General features: G+C 43.1%; 1 protein-coding gene across 3 annotated transcripts in view; it reads left to right on the forward strand.

The window, feature by feature from the left end:
• The window catches only part of hivep3b (HIVEP zinc finger 3b), a 49,249-nt gene that overhangs the window by 16,489 nt on the left and 13,834 nt on the right, over positions 1-18,926 (forward strand). For 2 of the 3 annotated variants that reach the window (XM_086113315.1, XM_086113317.1), the window contains exon 2: positions 16,535-18,875. In XM_086113315.1, coding sequence (XP_085969441.1) covers positions 16,883-18,875 — 1,993 coding nt within the window. In that variant the 5' untranslated portion in view covers positions 16,535-16,882. Of the gene's footprint in view, positions 1-10,800; positions 10,867-16,534; positions 18,876-18,926 lie in introns of those variants that run through there. The other variant, XM_086113316.1, reaches the window with a different exon arrangement.

Raw genomic sequence — 18,926 nt, forward strand, 5'->3', positions numbered from 1 at the left:
CGCTTGGAGATGTGTCAAGTGTTTTACATTCCAAGCCAGAACTCATGGGATTAAAACTGAACCATTACCTGTACACCAAACATTATTTTCAGGAATGCTGTAGTAGCCTTTTGTAGATTGGATTGGTCATCAATCAAACAAAATCACACCGTTGTATTTTCCTGTTTTTTATGTCCTACTTACTCGTAAAGAACTCGACACTATTATTTCTGAACACAAAATAGCTACTATGATATAATAAACAAGTTTGGAATTAATAATTATTTTTTATTTTTTTTAGATTAATGCCTAAAATTGGGGGTGGCACATCTTGGTAGGCGGGCACGGTGAAATGGCAACGTGTGTAGTGAGTAGAGTGGCCTCAATGACAATTTGTCTCTTGACCTGAAAGAGATGCAGTCAGATTAAGTCATTGCAAATGACCGGATAGTGTTAAATAAGGGCTTGCTTTTGTCTGCTGTTGATTATTTGGGCTCTCTGCTGCAAGGAGGTCAATTTACCTCGGCTTTGGATGTGTTTGGAAGCAAATTGCTTTCTAGAGTCAACAATACAACTGCCAGAATATCAAATAACCAATTGCTCGGATGCAAAGATTGTGTGTCTAAGTGTGCGTGCGCATTTGTGTGTTTGTCCTGAACAGTAAAACTAGAGATGGAGCATTTCACAGATACAAGGCATACATAGTCACGCAAGATGTAACAGGAAATCAAGGGCCCTCGCCACCTACACTACATCAGTGCACTTTCTCACATTCTCTAGTGTCCCCACGCTCACTTGTCTTCTCGCTGCATTCCTGCACTTTGCTACTGGGAAGGCCATCCCTATTTTAAGGAGATCTTTGCTTAGAAATGATCAGACGACACTGGGATGATGATGCTGCTGTTCAGAGAAAGTGTGCCCGCAGAGTGGAGCGGTAGCCGGTCAGGAGAAGATTCAGATTTCTCCTCTCTGTGGTTTTATGTTGTAACGACAGCTGCAGGAATGCACCGCTAATTCCCCTAACTGGGGTCATGTGGCCCTCGGGGCCTTATGGCTTGATAACCGCCCCGGGAGGTTCCAAAAATTTCAGATGATTGTGTCATTCGTGTTTATGCACAATAGGATTGTGGCAGGAAGTGTTTCCAAGACGGTGCCGTCCGTCTTCATTAACTCATTCAGTACCAGCCAAATCTAGACCAAGTCTGAAAAGACGTCTTTGGGAGTGAATGAGTTAAGCGGCGAATCGTCTTCAGCGCACACTAATGGGCAGAGCCTGTGATGTTTTTCCATCTGTATGTCCAGTAACCCAAAAGGGGCCAGTTGATTGGCAGTAGAGTTGGTCAAGTTTGAAATGAAATATATATGTGCCTATTTTACATTATTAATCTAAAAAATAATAATAATAATTGTCCCAATGATGGAACTTGTTTGTTTTGTTTACCCTTGTTACCAAGCAGCAGATAGCGTTCATGATCTCAAGCCAGCTCCACCTTGTTTTGACAGTGTAATTTGTTTGGTATTCTGTTGTTAATGTCAGGATGCTTTTGCATGTTGGTTCTCATCCAGCCGTCAGTGGATTTATCGTGAATCTGAGTGGGTGAGGTATTGAGGAATGCAATTTTAGGACTCAAATTCTTTCTTGTCACTGGCCATGTTGTAGTTTTGGTTTCCCTCAGAGGGCTGTTGTGACACAGTCGTCTCATACTAGTGTGAGTACCCCATAAATTGACAAATAACTATTTTGAAATCAGAAGTCAAGAAAAATAGTTTATATTTGAATTTGTTTCCATGAATTCAAAACAATAAAACGTTAAGTTTGAATGATTTACCAACAGATCATTAATTAGTGAAACATTTATCAAATAATGCTCACATTTCACCCACCTACTGTACATAAAAACTTTGACTGTTGACTGTTGTTTACTTTTACACAACACAGTGGTTAGCTTGTGCTTCCCTTCCCTGTAAACCGATTTTTGACAATGACAACTGTGTGGCCCATCTGCAATGTGAATCACCTTTGCATTATGCTTTTAAAAATAGTTAGTTTATTTTATTGAACATTGAAATATCATAACACGGATTAAAAAAAAAAAGCTTTTGTGACGCCATCAGTTTGACCACGGAACCAATTCTCTCAATTTCTCAAAAGAAATATTTATCCGAACAAATCTGAGATGGAACGCATTATGTTTGACTTTAGAAGTTCAACTGTTTTAGGAGCCTTGCAATCACATGCAATGGGAAAGTTGGAAGATCATTTTATAGTCAAGAAAAACAGCTACTCTTGCCCATTGAATAGACACAATATATTTTTTGCTCAATCGTGTGCATGAGAAGTTACAATATAGTCATTTTGAGTCATCGTTTGTCGCAAACGCTGACTCAGTTGACATGTAAGATCTTTTTATACAGTAAGGAACTTGTATTCTTGTGTTGGTTTCTCTTGAATGAACATTTAGCAACGCGAACACAACCTAACGCGTGTTTACCAAGAGCTAGTTTGAGACGCACCTCATTCTGATGTGTTAACTACATTTCTGAACTCTAATAACTGGTAGGCCATCTTCAGTACTCCCTTATGCATCTTTCCCAGTTTTGCTCATCCCATGCAGTATTTTCACCCATTCTGTTATTTTCAAGAATGCTTTCCAACTCTCAAATATTCACACCCACCTCCGCATTTTATGAGCACGCACGCTCCGAGGAGATTTGCCCACAGTGTCGGTATATGTGCTGTATGGAAGTTGAAGAGGGGTTGACCGTGCACTGTCCTGTGAGTGTCTGGTGCAGCGTGGCATTGAGCAGAAAGGCCAGCGGGGGCACACGTAGGCGACGTGAGAGTAAACTGTAAACTGACAGGTCGGCTGAATGGAGTGGTTTGTCACAGAGGGTAAGTCATTACTCGGGCAAGCTTGGCCTTGAGGAAATCAGAAGGGAGCCCCTCCTTGTCCGGCCAGGGTGAGGGAGGTGTAGATTGGGTAATGTTGATACATTCTGTGGCCTGGTCCACTGTTTGAACCTAGCTCGGTCAAGCTTCCACCTGTGGATGCTTTCCTGCGTCTGTGTTTGTGTGGGCGAAGCTAAAAGCACCAGCAACCCTGACTTGACAGGTCCAGTTAACATGGTTGCGCCTTACTAAGATGTCTAGATAAGGCAAGGTGGCGGGTCAAGCAAAGTGCCATGGCAGTGCACGTGTTTCCTCCTGTACCCTGGCACAGCTGTGCAAAAGAGGAAGTAGCACAAAGGGAAAAGGCATTTACTTCAAATCGGTTGTTTTTGTTGATGACCTAGAGTGGTACTTAGTTGAGCGCATACCTCTGCCAAGATCAAACGACAATGTCTGATGGTGGTCCATTCCTCCTAGCAGCTAGTGTAATGTTTAGGGATTAGCATCTAACAAAATGTGATTCTTTTAAGGTGACGGATTGTGGTAGTAGTTCATTTGATTGACTGTCATACAGGCGGCGTGGGTCCAGCACCCACTTCGTGTTGTTGTGAACAACACGAATGGACTTTCCTTGGCTTAGTCTTTGGCCCAAAGTTAGCTGGTATATATTTGCGTTGAAAATACATGGATGGATGGTGAATTCATGATTTTGATGTGATTAATGATTCTGGCTTAAATGAACCTGACTGTCTGCATTTAAAATGTGGGCGGGGCAAATGCATGGTTAAGGCTTCTGTTGAGCTCAGACACAGTTTTTGGACCCAAATGGCAGGAAGCTTCTTTTATTGATGCAATCGGCAAGGTGAAGTCACACCAGCAGATCAGGCAGGCTGGCAGAGGGAAGTTACAGATGAGCAGGAAAGTCTTTGGTGTGCGGCAGGTGAGGTAGTGATCTCCACCTGTCTGTGTTTCCAACGTCTGGAAGAAACAGAGCAGACTTGAGTGAATTTCACAGTTCGAGCCTGAAGGGGTTTCTGTGACCCTTCATCGATGACGGACTGGCAAACTGCAGTGGGCAGCTCAGGCATTTGCAGTCGAGGTTTGCACAGGTGCTTCTGATCAGCCTGATTGGCCACCACCTGCGGGAGGGAGGGAGCAATCAATTCAGACTTGACTGCCAGATCACCGCAGCTTCATTAAGATGCCTAAATAACAGCCAATCGCAGCTTAAAATCTTTCGGTGGACTGATGACACCGAGTCATGTCGGGAGAAGAAAGTACAGCAAAAATCCGAGATTCGGAGCATCGTGATGACTTCAGGGCAAGTGACGTTAAACAAAATAATATATTTATTTAGTTAGCTAGCCCTTCATAAATATAACATTTGTTATTGTTTTTTTTAAAAAATGTATTTATTGTTTATTCCAAAATGACCATTTACTAAAGTCTTCCTTTGCGCTGGAAACTGTTTAGATTTTGTTTGTTAAAAAGTTGCAAGGGTGGTTGTCGGGGCTGGCTCCTCATTTTGTGATGTAGAAATTTGAGGACCCAGTCGTTTTCTTGGATGTGTGTGGATGGGGCTGGAGTGGTGGAATTAGCAAGAATGCTCCGAGATGGTTGAATGGATTAAAACATCACTTTGGTGGTGTTCTTGGTGAAGAATTCACATTTTAACATGGCTAAAAGCTCCAAAACGTTGATTTAGTGTATTCTATTTCATGGGATGGAAGAATCTCTCGGTGAATTTTATGAACGCTTCCTTTAATTGCAGCGTTTCTTTGAGCAAAACAATCGTGCCCACGGGAGTTGCCATTGGTTAAGCCTGCATTGCTGTAACTCAGCCTTGATTAGCTGTGTCATTGTCGTCTTTTCCACAGGACAACAAAGTAGTTGCGACTGAATCAGCACAGCACCTCTGTTGCTAGCAGAAAAATAACACTCTCCATTTTGCCTACATTTGGCTCAGAATTGACCATAAGCTGAACAATGTCCCAATGTCCATGTCTACTAACATTGTATCCAAGTGAAATAGTGCAGGAGACATCACCAATTGATGATGGCCAAGTCTTAAGTAAAACTATTCTGCAGTTCGTAAAATATAGAAACGTGGAAAATGGTGGCAGGAATGCACATTACAAACTGTTTGCCAGTTGACGGACAAACAAGAGTAGAACAGTTCTTGAGTGTCTTCTGTGGAAATGCATTTTCCACAGTAAAAAGAGAAACAATGAAACCGTTCTCGTAAGCCAAATTTAATTGATTGTTTTCACGCACGCATAAACACCGAACCATAAACGAACCAATCAACAACTCCCATCACAGGTAATCTGCATGACCCCAAACGTTGTGGTGTGGCGTCTGAGACGGTATCTAGTTTGAACTAATAGGCGTCAGGGGAGTTGATTTTATTTCCTTTCCGATGTTGTGTAAAGGCAGACCATCATTATCACCACCATCGAGGCCCACCATCACCCAGCGAATGAATTGAAAACAGCCCACCGTCGGCCACGGCGAACCATGTGGGTGACGTTGCTCTTTAAAGCTTGACATTGACATCCATTTATGAGACTTGTGGGCGCAGGCAGGACAGCTTATGGCAATCGCTCTATTCAAGCGGTCTAATTTCGGCTTTCATCTTCATTTGCAAGATGCCCGTTGCATGAATTGTCTTGATAGACCAACTAAGGACTCATAAAGGACCACGTGGTTTCCTTGTATTAGGTTTGCAAGTTCAGAAATGCTGTGTTTTTTTCAGCGCAAAGATGTCAAGTGAACCAAAAGGTTGTTATTCTCTGTGTTTTGCTACATCAGATATCACAGCTGCTGAGGACACAAATTGATCTGCATTAACAAAAGAGGACCCGGCTCCGCTCCATTAGCTGGCAGCTTGGTTGCATGTGTAAGGCCTCTTCTCTCAACCCCACCAAGCATTACAGCTCACTTCATTCTGGTGCAGTATGTCGTTTTTCGGGATGCCATTCTCGGAACACAAATTGTTTTGGGATGCCAGTGGACTTTTTTTTTCGGATTTGGATGAAAGAAAGCAAGGAACCAAATATGAATAAATTGCTGAGAAAACGAAGCACACTTCAAAAAGGAAAAGCTCTCTTCCATGATAGATGCTTGATAAATTGCATTTAACTTGGCATCTTTCATTCATCCATTCATTTTCCAATCGGCTTCTCCTCACAAGGCTCACGGTGTGCTGGAGCCTATCCTAGCTGTCTTTGGGCAGTTGGCGGGGGACACCCTCAACTGGTTGCTAGCCAATCGCAGGGCACATATAGACAAACAACCATCCGCGCTCACACTCATACCTAGGGAGTGCCCATGTGTGTTTTTGAAATGTGGGAGGAAACCAGAGTACCTGAAGAAAACCCACGCAGGCACGGGGAGAACATGCAAACTCCACACAGGACGGCCAGTGCTGGAATTGAACCCGGCGTGCTGACCAGTTGATCACTGTGCCGCCCACTTTGCATCTTCTTCATGTTATTATTTCACATTTCTTTACAGTTGCAGTAAAACCAAAATGAAAAATAATTCAGCGCTTGAATGAAGTCGCAATGGTGCAAGAAAGAAGTCAATATATTTAAAGAAGAAAGTTGACGTCAGAAGCCCACTCAGGATGCTTGAGATAGAAATGGCTTCTTCTTCCTGTTTTATTTTTCCCCAAATTCATGGAGTTTGAGTAAAAGCTGCCCACAGTGGCTTTTGTACACTCGGTGGGCTCCCTCTTGAAATAGATTGTGTTTCTGTCACAACACCACATGCATATGGACACAGGACATCAATTTACTGGAATACCGCACATCTGAAATAATCTGACCTCAGAACCGAACAGAGGCACCCCTCTTTGAGTGCTCCCATATTTGCACATTTTGTTGTCAGTGTCTGCAATTTATGGCACAAACGTCTCAAAATATGCCGTTCTGTGTGACTGCCTACAAATGCGTGAAACGGCACCTTGCGATTGCACCAAGCAGCATTAAATGATTTCTTGTAGGCGCGATGTTGTCGTAGTTGCTTAGTGTAAAAATCGCAAATTTGTTTTTTTATAGCCCTCTTTCGCCATGCAGAATGTTGCATGCCGAGAAACTTTGCAATGTCAAACTCAGATCTGGCCCTTCATTCTATGTGGCCAGGAGAAGTTGCTAAATGTTTTTTTTTTTGGGGAGTTTTTTCGAGTTAGTCCTTAAAAAAATAAGAATTAAACAGAGGGGAAAATATGTAATATTATTGGGCGATTGCACCTGTCCTCATCCTTTATTTCTTAAAAAGAGGACAAATTATTCAATTGCACTTGACCTTTTTTTTTTTTTTTTTTTTTTTTTTTTTGCGCTGGTCCAGAACCGATCAAAATAATTTCAATGTACTACTGCATTTTGCATTTTGTTCCTTTGATCAACTGAATGTGAACCGAACCCAAAACCTTAACATCAAGGGAGGTACTGTACCGGGATTTTTAAATGTATTTCTTTTTAATGTACCACTACACCTACACCTATTATAGATTCATGTAGCTTCCCTATTACTGTAGGTAATCATGACTTTGATATGGTTTGCAATGAAAACAATTTTGATACCCGTGATCTAGTACAAAAGGGCAATGTGACGACAGATGGGTGAAGGTCCCTCACTGGGAGGTACTGTATTGAAGGTGCGGATGACAATGAGCACATTGACTCCAATACAATACGAAGCCTCGTCCAGCAACGTATCGCATCAGGGCGGCACCAGGGCCTAAACAACGCTCCTATTGAATCGACTCGGAACAAATGAGAGGAACCAAAGGGTCAAATCAAAAAGGGAGACGATCAAAAAGAGAAAATAGCATCGCCTGAATTGTAACTTCATGATAAGCATACTGTAGTATCAGGATATAATTCTATTACTATATATATATATATTAGACATAAGTGTTTTGGTACTATTGCTTTGGGGCAGCATGGCTCAGTGGGAAAGAGAGAGTCTCCCAGCTCAGAAGTTGGGGGTTCGATACTCGGCCATTGTTGATGTGTCCTTGATCAAGGTAGTGAACCTCAAGTTGCTGGTGATGCTGGGTCATTCGTTGCTAAATGGGGAGTCAGTGTGAAGTGCTTTGAATGCCTTAATAGGTGGAAAAGTGCTATACAAGTGAAAGACCATTTAGCATTATTATAGGTGAGGCTTATGCAGAAATAAAGGCAAGCGGACCATGAATTCATATGAAAGACTTTAATATGGGCAACTGGTTATCATGAAGGCCTCACAATGCAGAGGTGCAGTGTTCAATTCCAGCTTCGGCCTTCCTGTGTGGAATTTGCATGTTCTCCCCGTGCCCGGGTGGCTTTTCTCCGGGTGTTCCAGTTTCCTCCCACGTTCCAAAAACATGCATGGCAGGCTAATGGAACACTCTATCCTTAGGTGGGATTGTGAGCGTGAAGGGTTGTTTGACCTATGTGTGACCTGCGATTGCCTGGCAACCGGTTCAGGGTGCCCCCTGCCAACTGCCCAATGAAGGCTGGGATAGGCTCCAGCACTCCCGCGACCCTGGTGAGGATAACTGGATTAGAAAATTGATGGATGGATGGACTTCAATTAGAGTTGTGAACTGATGAAACACTTTTACTTGCAGTAAGCATTCACTTCGGCTGACTTCACAAAATTCTACCAAATGAGTGTGACGTAAACATACAGTAAATCATAAATCAGATTATGACAACTATGCAAACAAATCTGTAGCTTTATTGATTGAACTTTTCATGTTTCATGAAAAAAAAATCTTTAAATTGGATATGGACTGCACTTCTTGAGCATTGGATTTATGTAGAAACTGAAACACTAAAAATAAAATAAAACATACATATAGTGAGTGTATATGAGAACTGCCCACTATATCGAAAAAATATTGTCATCCATATTGGCACGTGCAATATGCGTACCCCAAAGACGAGCAGTAAGTTTCACATAGAAAAACTTCATTTCATGTTGGGATGCCATTACTATAGATATTGCAATATTGAACCATATTGCATGTTTTTCCCATTACGTGCAGTCCTAACATATAAAATGTGTCAAATAAAGCCTTTTTTTTTTTCACCCAAATTGCAGCCTTTGCGATTTGAAAATTTCGTTCCACTACAACACCATGTCGATTTGAATTTGATTAATTGTTCGGCCCCGCATTGGGGATCACATATTATGATGAAGTAAGCTGGCAAAAGAACTGTCATGAAGCAGCTCGTCTTTGTGACGCATCCCGTCATCCCACCAGGCGACCATGTGTTGCTGGCCTGTGTAGTGCGCCTCTGCGTTCCCTCCCGCCTCCTTTCTGATAAGCCCCGTTCTATGTGGCGGCTCGTCGCTCTGTGAGCGTGTTTATTTTAGAGCCTGTGAGTCACACTTCCTGTACTCTGCCAGTGAGGCAACGCTCTATGGAACAGCAGGAGCCTCGTTCATTCTCAATTCTCGCCTTCTCTGTCCGCTTCTCTCCCTCTCGCTTTCTCTCGTGTTGTTGCACAGTTGATAGGCCCAGCCTCGCTGCTGCGTAATGCGGGGGCTCGCTTGAATGGATGACACTCTGGAATTCATTTACAGATGCACTGCTCCGGCAGGAACTGGCAGATCTCCGTAAATTACACATGTAGGCACGAAGTTTATCGCTCGTGCAGACTTTCTCCCCACCGACCTCTCCGATAAGAAGACATACAGCAAGGAGATGCCCCACAATGTTGCCACGTTTCCAACACACAGCTCAAAAGAGGAAACCCTGATCTGACTTTTGTGTCGGTGGAACAATGATGGCTGTGTCTGCTATGTCGGGTGTGTGACATCAGCATGTACACAACTGTGTCTAACTCGCCGGTTACTAAATAAAACTTTTCCCACTAGAATCCAATGACAGCGACATTGCGGATTTTTTTGTGGAACGTATCTCCTATCTCAGAAATTCCTGCCCTATCGCCAAAATCTGCAATGTGGAAATGGAGAACCACAATCACAGTCAGTAAAACACGTAAAACCACAAGCAGACTCTGCATAGATATAAACATCTGGCCAACCTCCATTCAACCGACACCACAAGGCCCCGCCTCTTAAAGGCAACGCTCAAAAACACACAGATACTATCAAACTTACATAAACGCCTTAAAATATTTCGTCTTGTTTCGAATTTTTTTGCGGCGCACTCATCTCCTGCTTCTCTTTTGTTCAACCACAGAGACAGTCAGCTCCAGTATTCATTTGTTGGAGGTGTATACATGGAATTGGAATTCTGTTTCCAAAAGTAGTCAGAGTGTGTTAATCCATCTTTTAAGAAGTCAAACAATGTCAGATAAAGGTGTTTACTTGCATTTTTATCAGCTTGAATTCAATGGAATAACGTTCGGTTTTCTTAAGTGCGTTCAAACGTACTGATTGAGTCAAGCCCTATTCTCCACCTGCGTACCCGATGCTACGTCAACAAACCAGGTGGCATATTTCGGAACCATTTCCAGTGGAAATATTAACAGATGCGTCCCATACGGAACTCAACAGATCCATGTTGCTTGGTAGAAATACCGCGTTTTGAAATCTCTGCTTTGGCCAATGAATGTTTGTGCCAGTTCAAGAAAGAACAACAGACATTCATCTTATCAGGTCGCGGCGTGTGGCTTTTTGTTTCACTTTTCTGGTATGCCACCCCAAAAATGTGTTTTGAAGCGATAGTTACGATGAAGAGCAGGTTTACTCGTTGACTGAACTCGACTGGAAGAATATCAATTGCTTTCGATTTCCTACCACGCCTTTCCACCTCTTCTCCTAACGTTTATACAGTACAGTGGAAACATTCATTTGGTGTGTGCCCCCCCCCTCCCCTCCATCACTCTGTTTTTACCTCACCCCCACCCTCTCTGCCTCTCTCGGCAACACACCCACTCAAGCAGTCATATCCGCTCTCACTTTCTGGCTCTCCATGCTTGTCTCACAGAGCCTGTGAAGCGTCTCTGAGGGGGAAGACCAGACTGCTCTGTCAGGTAATCTCGACTCTGTCTCTCTCTCTCTGTCTGTCTTAGAGACACCCTCCCTTTTTGCTCTGTCTCATTTAAATCCATCTTTGTCTACCTCAGAGTGCTGAGACTCGCTTGACTGTTTTTTGTTTGTTTAATTTTTTTTTTTTTTGCTTCGTCACTACCTGTCAGATAAGTTCGTTGACTAATTTCATGAGTGCATTGCAACTGGGATTTTTTTTTTACCTCTCCTGAAGGCAATGTTTGTGTGTGTGTGTGTGTGCGTGTGTGTGTGTGCGTGTGTGTGTGTGTGTTAGATTACACAAAAACTACTTAACCAAATTTGAACAAATTTAGCAGAGGGGTGTGACATTGACCAAGGGAGAACCCATAAAATTTTAACACCCGTGTTAAATTTTTCCTTATTTTTGTTCATTTATCATAACGGTCGTTCCCATTCCCCCCTTTATTTATATGTCAGTGAGCAAACTCATACGGAATGTGCATTTCTTCCACCGACAGGACCGGAGGGGAACAACCTCCACCAAAATTGAACATGTTGCTATTCTGTTACCAGTTGCAGAAAAGTCTCCTGCTCACTTTCTCAAACTTCGGAAACAATCAGTGTCCTGCAGCAGCTTAGTGATCGATCATCAGGTGTCTGTGGCAGAAAATTATCAAATATTACTTAATTGGCCTGACTGTTATATATTTACAGATCATGTATCTCTGTGCATCTATCTATGCCAGTGATGTATATTGACGGGCAGAACAATTAATTGCTCTTCCATTAGATAAGGGTAAATAATTTCTATGTATTCCCCCCCCCCCCCCATTACTTTGATTCAGGTCTTTTTGGCATTTTCTTTGTTTTGCGAATATACCTTGATTTGCAACGAGGTGACTTGGCCTATAAAGGTTGGGGAACACTGCGCTAAGCAATTGAAGAGAACTACCGCAATGTGGTATTATTGGCCTGGGTGAAAGCGTGTTTTACTTTTTTCCTCTTCTTGTTATGAAATTTTTATGATGCACAGATGAATGAGTCAGATTCATTGTGTAGGTTGAGGTTAATATTCTGTTGGCTGCAGGTAAACATTGAGTCATTTTCACTCAAAATACAAAAATTCTTGGTAAGCGCCTCTTTTGTGTCCTTCTGTCTCTCATCTCCGCTGATTATCTAGCATTGACGGGCATTACTGTTCAAATTGTGAAAAGAAAATCTATTCCTAAAATGAAGAAAACTTTTTAAAAAATCGAATTTATACTGTACATATATTGATACTTTGCTCATAATATTTAAGATTTTGTCATTTCATAACTTCACCAAAGTAGCATTTTGTCTGTTGTCAGGAATATTCCAAAAATGTTATCAACGTGAACTTACGCTCATATTATCAAAGCCTTGGGAAATCCTCCTAGCAAGGTTCTGTGAGCCCAAATCGTCTTGCGCCGAGTGGGTAGAGAGTGACTGAGGGCTCCGGTATGTTTTGTTTCCTCAGCTGGTGTCCGCCGAGACCCGCTGACTTAAGTGGCATCCACCAGCGAGTAAGAGTTTCTCTGCTTACGTCTGACATTTGCTTTAGTCCTTTCGATGTTCTCTTCAACCCGACCGTGCTTTTCATGAGTTACTGGGAAGCATGTGGGACTTTGATTGAAAGTTTAATGGGATGGCATTCTCACATCCCATTTTGCATTTGACCGAAGAGTACTACGTGAATACGTCCTCTTCATCATTTAAATTAACCAGCTCTCCACTTCCCAAGAAGTGGTGGATGTCAAAGGTCATGCCAGCTTGTCAGTCCATGCCGAGGGCAAGCATCTCTCACTTCCTGCTGCCACTGTGTGTTTGTAGTTGGAGAGGATGCTGGGAGATAAATTTAGACCTCCAGCTCCCTCTCCATCTGCCGTTGCTCAGAGTAGGTTTGTTTCCATGGGAACCAGCACCAGACTACCACCAGTAAGAGAGAACAAGGAGAAAGAGGCCCGTGTGTGTGTGTCTGTGTGTGTGTGTGTGTGTCTGTGTGTGTGTGTCTGTGTGTGTGTGTGCATTTCGAGAGGTGAAGGGGGGTAACAACAGCTTTTTAAAAAGCACTTAAGAGAGTTTATCTGTCCTCAGGGTGCATCGCAATTTATTGTTTAGCCCATATTGGTATCCATCATTACCAGCTGTGTGAATACATGTGGGTATTGATGAGGAAATGAACATGTACTGAGCTAAGTGTTTTCTTTTATTGAATACGCAGCTCTGGAAGTAGATTAGCGGGACTAGATGTAGGCACGTGGAAGTGTGTTCATGTGTGTGCACGTGCGTGTCTTGCGAATGCAGGCATCACAAACGAGCACTTTAGTGTGCCAGGGCTCCCCTGAATACGGGAATCTCACATACTGTAAATTGCTCACTTATTCACTCTCCTTCCCTCGGAGGGACCAACTGTCAATCATAAGAGGCAAGCATTTGACTATGATGAGTGAGAAACACTGGGTTTCATGAATTCTTGTTTGGATGCCACAGTTGTCTTGAGAAAGAATAAACTTTCCAAAAGAGTTTTTACCGTCGCAGTGACTTCACATCACTCGGGCCCAACTTCCATTGCGTTTGTCATGTTCTTGTTCTTGAGATCGCGAATGTGAAATGACGAGCCGATCCATATCGCCTCTTCTAGTTGCAGCCAAGTAGTCCACCTTGCTTCAAGGCGTGATTCATCAACAATCAATGAGTTGATTGACAAACTCCTGCAGAAATCAAAACCTACTCTGTGAATTTTAAAACATTATTTTAAACAGAGCCTAAATAGAAAATGACGGCTGAAACATTTTTCCTCTGCAAATGGTTGAGGGGGGACGGTAACAATCGTAAAAGTATTGAATGAATGAATGTAATGCGTTTTGTGTATGCAATCTGGGGATTTGCTATTTCACTTTCTGAACAGGAGCGCATTAACACATACAGTATGTTTGATTTGGCACAAAGTATGAATTGTCTATTTCTTGAAAAAAAACGTTTGGGGTTGTCTGGGATACATTTTTATAAAGTCTTAAATGTCAGTGAGAGGATTCTCTCGAAAATTTAATCGGAACATCATTTGATGCAATTTTGCAGCATCAACTTTCTGCGTTCTGCAGAAGTATATGTAAATAGACGACACAATTTAACACAGGGAATGAACGAACCGTGATGGCTGAGTTTGCGAACCAGTTTCTGTATGGCAGGTGCAAAGAACACACACCGCGGTGCCAGTGTACCGCTGGCAAATGTGAGGCAGCGGTGAGAATCATCTAACTATTTTTGAAATGCCAGAAACAAGAATGATCGTTACTTATTGTATGTTCATCAATGCATTTTTGGAGCATTGAAATAATCCAAAGTGGTCACAGAAGGAGTCATACCATTTGGGCTGTCACAAACAAATCTTTTTAGAATCGATTTACTGTACGATAACGATTTACCTTGTGTCATTATCACTCAAAGATTTACTCTTTAAACACCATATTCATTAAAGATCACTGAACTTTTCACCGGGAATAAAAGTGTTTGTTTGTTTGTTTGTTTGTTTGTTTGCTTGTTTTTGTGGCCGGCGTTACATATCGTCATCATCAACGTATCATGATTACCATGTTGTTTTGTGTACCCTCTTGTTTAGCTATCTAGCTATGTTGCTATTTATAACACAGTCAGCAAGTAGTTAGTACATCTGCACAATAGTTCTGAGATTTTGGATCTGAATTCTGGGTGCTCCGGCATCCTCCTTCAATCCAAAACCATGCATGTTGTGAAACATTTACGAGACCAAAAAGACTAGACTAATACACAAGAACTAGATATTGTAGTGACATTTAATTTATTATGTCCTCATTACCCTATTTGCTAATACAATAAGTCAAATGTAATTCATATTAATGTAGTTACATTAATTTACTTTGTAATATGATGGTATTTGGATCATATTACTACAGTATTTAACGGGTAAGTAGTAGCTGTATTGGAATACATTTTTAAAGTGACACTCCCAACCCTGCCCAGAGTTAAATTTGCCGGTCTCCACCTCTTTTACACCTGTTGCCAACAGTGGGCATCATCTTTTAGAGGGCGAAAACATTCAGTTGAGCACCTGATGTTTGGGACTTGAGTAAACGATCACAACCTCAGTGGATGATGCACAATCGATTTGAGTGAACACGCAATTGAGCACTATGAGGGATCTTAGTGAAGCAGGCCCATTGTGTTGATAATGGGTGATTCCTGTTATACAAATATGATAAAGTACACTTCCTCGCATTAAACAGGGGTCACCACAGGACACTGCAGCTGATTGGCTGTCACAGTCAATATAGAGACTGCAGTCTGGACATAGGACATGGTCTTGTCGGGGTTTTACTTACTGTAGGCAGGCTACGTGTGTGTGTGCGCGCGCGCGGATAAGTGTATGTTTTGGCATCATGCGGAGGCTCCACTCAGGCGTTCCTTCCCCTCATCTCTCTGGCAAAGCCCTCAGTGTGTTTCCCCCCCACTCAGAGCAGGCAGACCAGATTCCATGAATAATAGAAGCTCTCCCAAACCTTAAAAAAATGAAACTCATCATCCTGTTTAAATTTCTGCATCAACAGATATATGAATGATCATCACATTTAGACTATGATCGCCTAGTCCCTGAATAACTACTGTTATTCTAGAAAAAGATGTGCTACTCTTTTTGTGCTGTCCCTCCTTCGACCTTCTGTTGCGTACGCTCATCTATGACGTACACATTTAGACATTCGTCCTAATGACCTTTCACCCTTCTATTGTCCTCTTGGGGTGATTCAGTCAGTAAATGGGTGTCGTGTCTGAGAGTATGAATGTGGTAAAAACATTCTACTCCCATGTGTCCTAATCTCCTACACATGTGCTTATAAAGACTAGGGAGCACTTACATTGCCAACCATGGACATCTGTATCTAAAGCAAGGAAAAATATTCCTATCGACTACCTAGAACGTGTATTGCCAAAGAGTTGTGGATTCATTTGCTTTGGCTGAAGTAACAAATAATCTCACCAAACCTTGAATGGTAGATGGCAAATGGTTGACATAACATACAGTATTTGGTTTTGTTTTTTTTTAATCCTTGTACGCCGATCTGTACACCAAGTCCACGGCCTTAATTTATTCCACAGAAGTTCTGGCTGTTCAGCCGTGTCTTGCATATGTGTTATGCAGAAAAGGTCTTCAAAAAAACACTTTGGCTCAACCGTACTTGCTCAGTTTACTGATCCAAATGAGAACACCCCCCTCCACTTAAATATTTCAATCCTGTAGCCAAATCAGACAAATGAAATCTGCAATTCCAACATTTGTTTTGATTATGTGCCCTTAAAACGGTGGTCTCCTCTATTTGGTACCTTTGCTGTGCATGTTTCATGTGAAGACCTGGGCTGCTCTGGCTGTGCTGCTCATTGGTTTGTTAATCAAGTTCTCAGATGGAATTATTTTCTTTTGAAATAAATAGAGGCACAATACATACATACAAACTGATACAAATGTGGAAATGCATAAACGGACACTGTTCTAACTCATTTTCAATAGTTTACTGTAACTGTGAGAAATCAATAATTGCGATCTCCCTTTTCCAAACTTTATTTGCAACATTTAGAGGGACTTATAGTGTATTTTACAAACTCATACTTGTTTTATGTTTTTGTTTTGTTTTTCTGTAGGACTGTTCAGAGGTTGATCCACCTACACTATCAGGGACCAGCATAGGAGATGCAGTTAGGATATTGAATGGGCTGTTAGGATGGCAGAAACTGGACAGAAGAGGAGTTGCTGTATACCAAGAGATGATCTATGTTTACTTACATCAGTGCTGCTCCAGGGCACATTTTAACAATGCCTCTCTTGGCCCTCTTGAATACCTTCAGGCCCACGCTGATCGAGGCGCTTTGGTGTGATTTGTCATCACCGTCCACAACGCCTTGTCTCTGACCTCACTGCTGCCATGTGGTTAGCCCCATGAGGCTCCAAGAGCCCTTGCGTGTGTGTCTGTGAGGCTTCCTCCTCACTCTATGGAGGCTGAGCCCAGCCATCCGGGTGATGGGGATCGCTCTGGAAGACAAGAGCAGCACCATGCGACAGCAGAATCCTCTTTTAAGTCTTGTCCACAGCCCCAACAGCCATCTAATCCTCGTCCAGTACACAGAGCTTTGGGTCGACTGCAAAACCGCCAACCCAAACGTGCTGATCTTCTTCGGTTACAACAGCAAGCAGTAGCATGGCAGCACACGGAAAACCCAGGTCCTTCAGGAGGCAGCTTTTTCTCTCCAGGTTCCGCATCGACTTCATCTCATCACACGCCATCCTCCACCCAGGTTGAACATGGCCAAAAGCTCTCTTTACAGTCAAGCCAAGAGACAAAAGAAGGGGTTAGCTCTCCCAGGAAAGGAGAGAAGAAACCCCAAAAACCAGGGAAATATGTGTGCACTTACTGCGGTCGTCCATGTGCCAAGCCAAGCGTTCTGCAGAAACACATTCGCTCCCACACAGGAGAAAGACCATATCCTTGTGCCCCCTGTGGCTTTTCTTTCAAGACCAAGAGTAACCTATACAAGCACCGAAAGTCCCATGCCCACCGAATTAAGGCAGGCCTTTCATCCAGTCGTGATGAGCCCAGTTTGAGTGGGCCAGACTGCAGTGGTATTGGAGAAGATGTCGAGGAGCATACAGAGGCAGAAAGCACCGAGTCTGAAGATGAGACAGGCCACCACAAAAAATATTCCAAGGAGATTTTGGCCCGACAGAAGAAAGGTGGTAAGGATCTACCAGGAGGATCAGAGGCGAGCCAGAGGCCTGAAGATACTCAAGCGGTCAAACAAAGGCTTGCATTGAGGCTTAGTGAAAGAAAACGTGGGCCAATGGCTTCACCTGATGATCCTCCTTCATCCATCTCAACCTCGTCATCTTCTCTTGGCCCTGGCAGTAAAGGCAGCACAGAGTCAGGTTACTTTTCTGGATCAGGCAGCACTGACCTGTCCCATGTTAGCACTCCCAGCGCCAGTGCCAAAACATACGCAGAAATCATTCTCGGGAAATATGGAAGGTTGGGAGGGCAGCAGCGTAGTCCACATCCACAGCATTCTCAGTCTCCCCTTTCCTCAGTCTCTGGAACAGAGGAAAAGAGTGTTCCCTTTGCTGTACCTAAAACCCAAGTAATAGAACACATTACAAAGCTTATAACCATCAATGAAGCAGTGGTGGACACTAGTGAGATTGATAGCGTAAAGCCCAGGCGCTCTTCTCTGTCAAGGAAAAGTAGCCTGGAGTCACCCAAATTGAATGCCCCCAAAGACCCCTACGTGTTTGATCCCAAGGGAGAAGCCCCTGGTCCCAGCGGCTTAAGGCTCCTTCAAAATCCAGAGACAGAACCACCAGTCCCCCCGGCCTTGTCAACAGTTCCCCTTCTCAGAAGCCGCTCAATGCCATCTTCAAGCAGCCAATTAGAGTCTTCTGCATCTGGAATAAGATCCAAAAGAGGCTACCGCCTCTGCCATTCATTTGATGAGCAGCAGGCCATGACAACAGAGATTAATATTGGTCATGCTCACCGCATGTTAAGGCGACAACCTGCCATTGAGGTTCCTTTGGGAACTGAACTTATGCTGGAGGAGATTCCCCCCAACTCCTCTTCTTCAGCCACTGGCACTGACACAGGTAGCCATCCAGAGCAACAAGCACCACAAAGTACATTGAACCCATTAGAATGCAAAGTATGTGGCGCATGCTTCCAGCATGGTGACAGCTACAAGGCCCACAAAGGTGTGTGCACAGGGCAGCAAACACTGGAACAGGAGAGTGGGGATACAAGTAAAACCTGCAGAGAGGATCGCCCTCAGATGATGATGCACTATAAATTCAGAGCACTGGCGATGGCTGTGAGGAAAAGGCGGAAAGAGGAGAGCATAGAAGAGGATCTTCCAAGTCCTGGGTCTGGGACCGTGTCAGGGAGTTCTGTAAGCATCATTCCAGCGGCAGGTCCACCAGGACCCAGCCAAGCACTCTCAGGTTCGCTCTCATATTGCTATTGTAGTGCATAAAAAAATAAAACGTTATTCT

Source organism: Hippocampus guttulatus, chromosome 6 (genome assembly GCF_054856545.1).
Source record: "Hippocampus guttulatus isolate MCC_2025c chromosome 6, RoL_Hgut_1.0, whole genome shotgun sequence".
Taxonomy (NCBI): Eukaryota; Metazoa; Chordata; class Actinopteri; order Syngnathiformes; family Syngnathidae; genus Hippocampus; species Hippocampus guttulatus.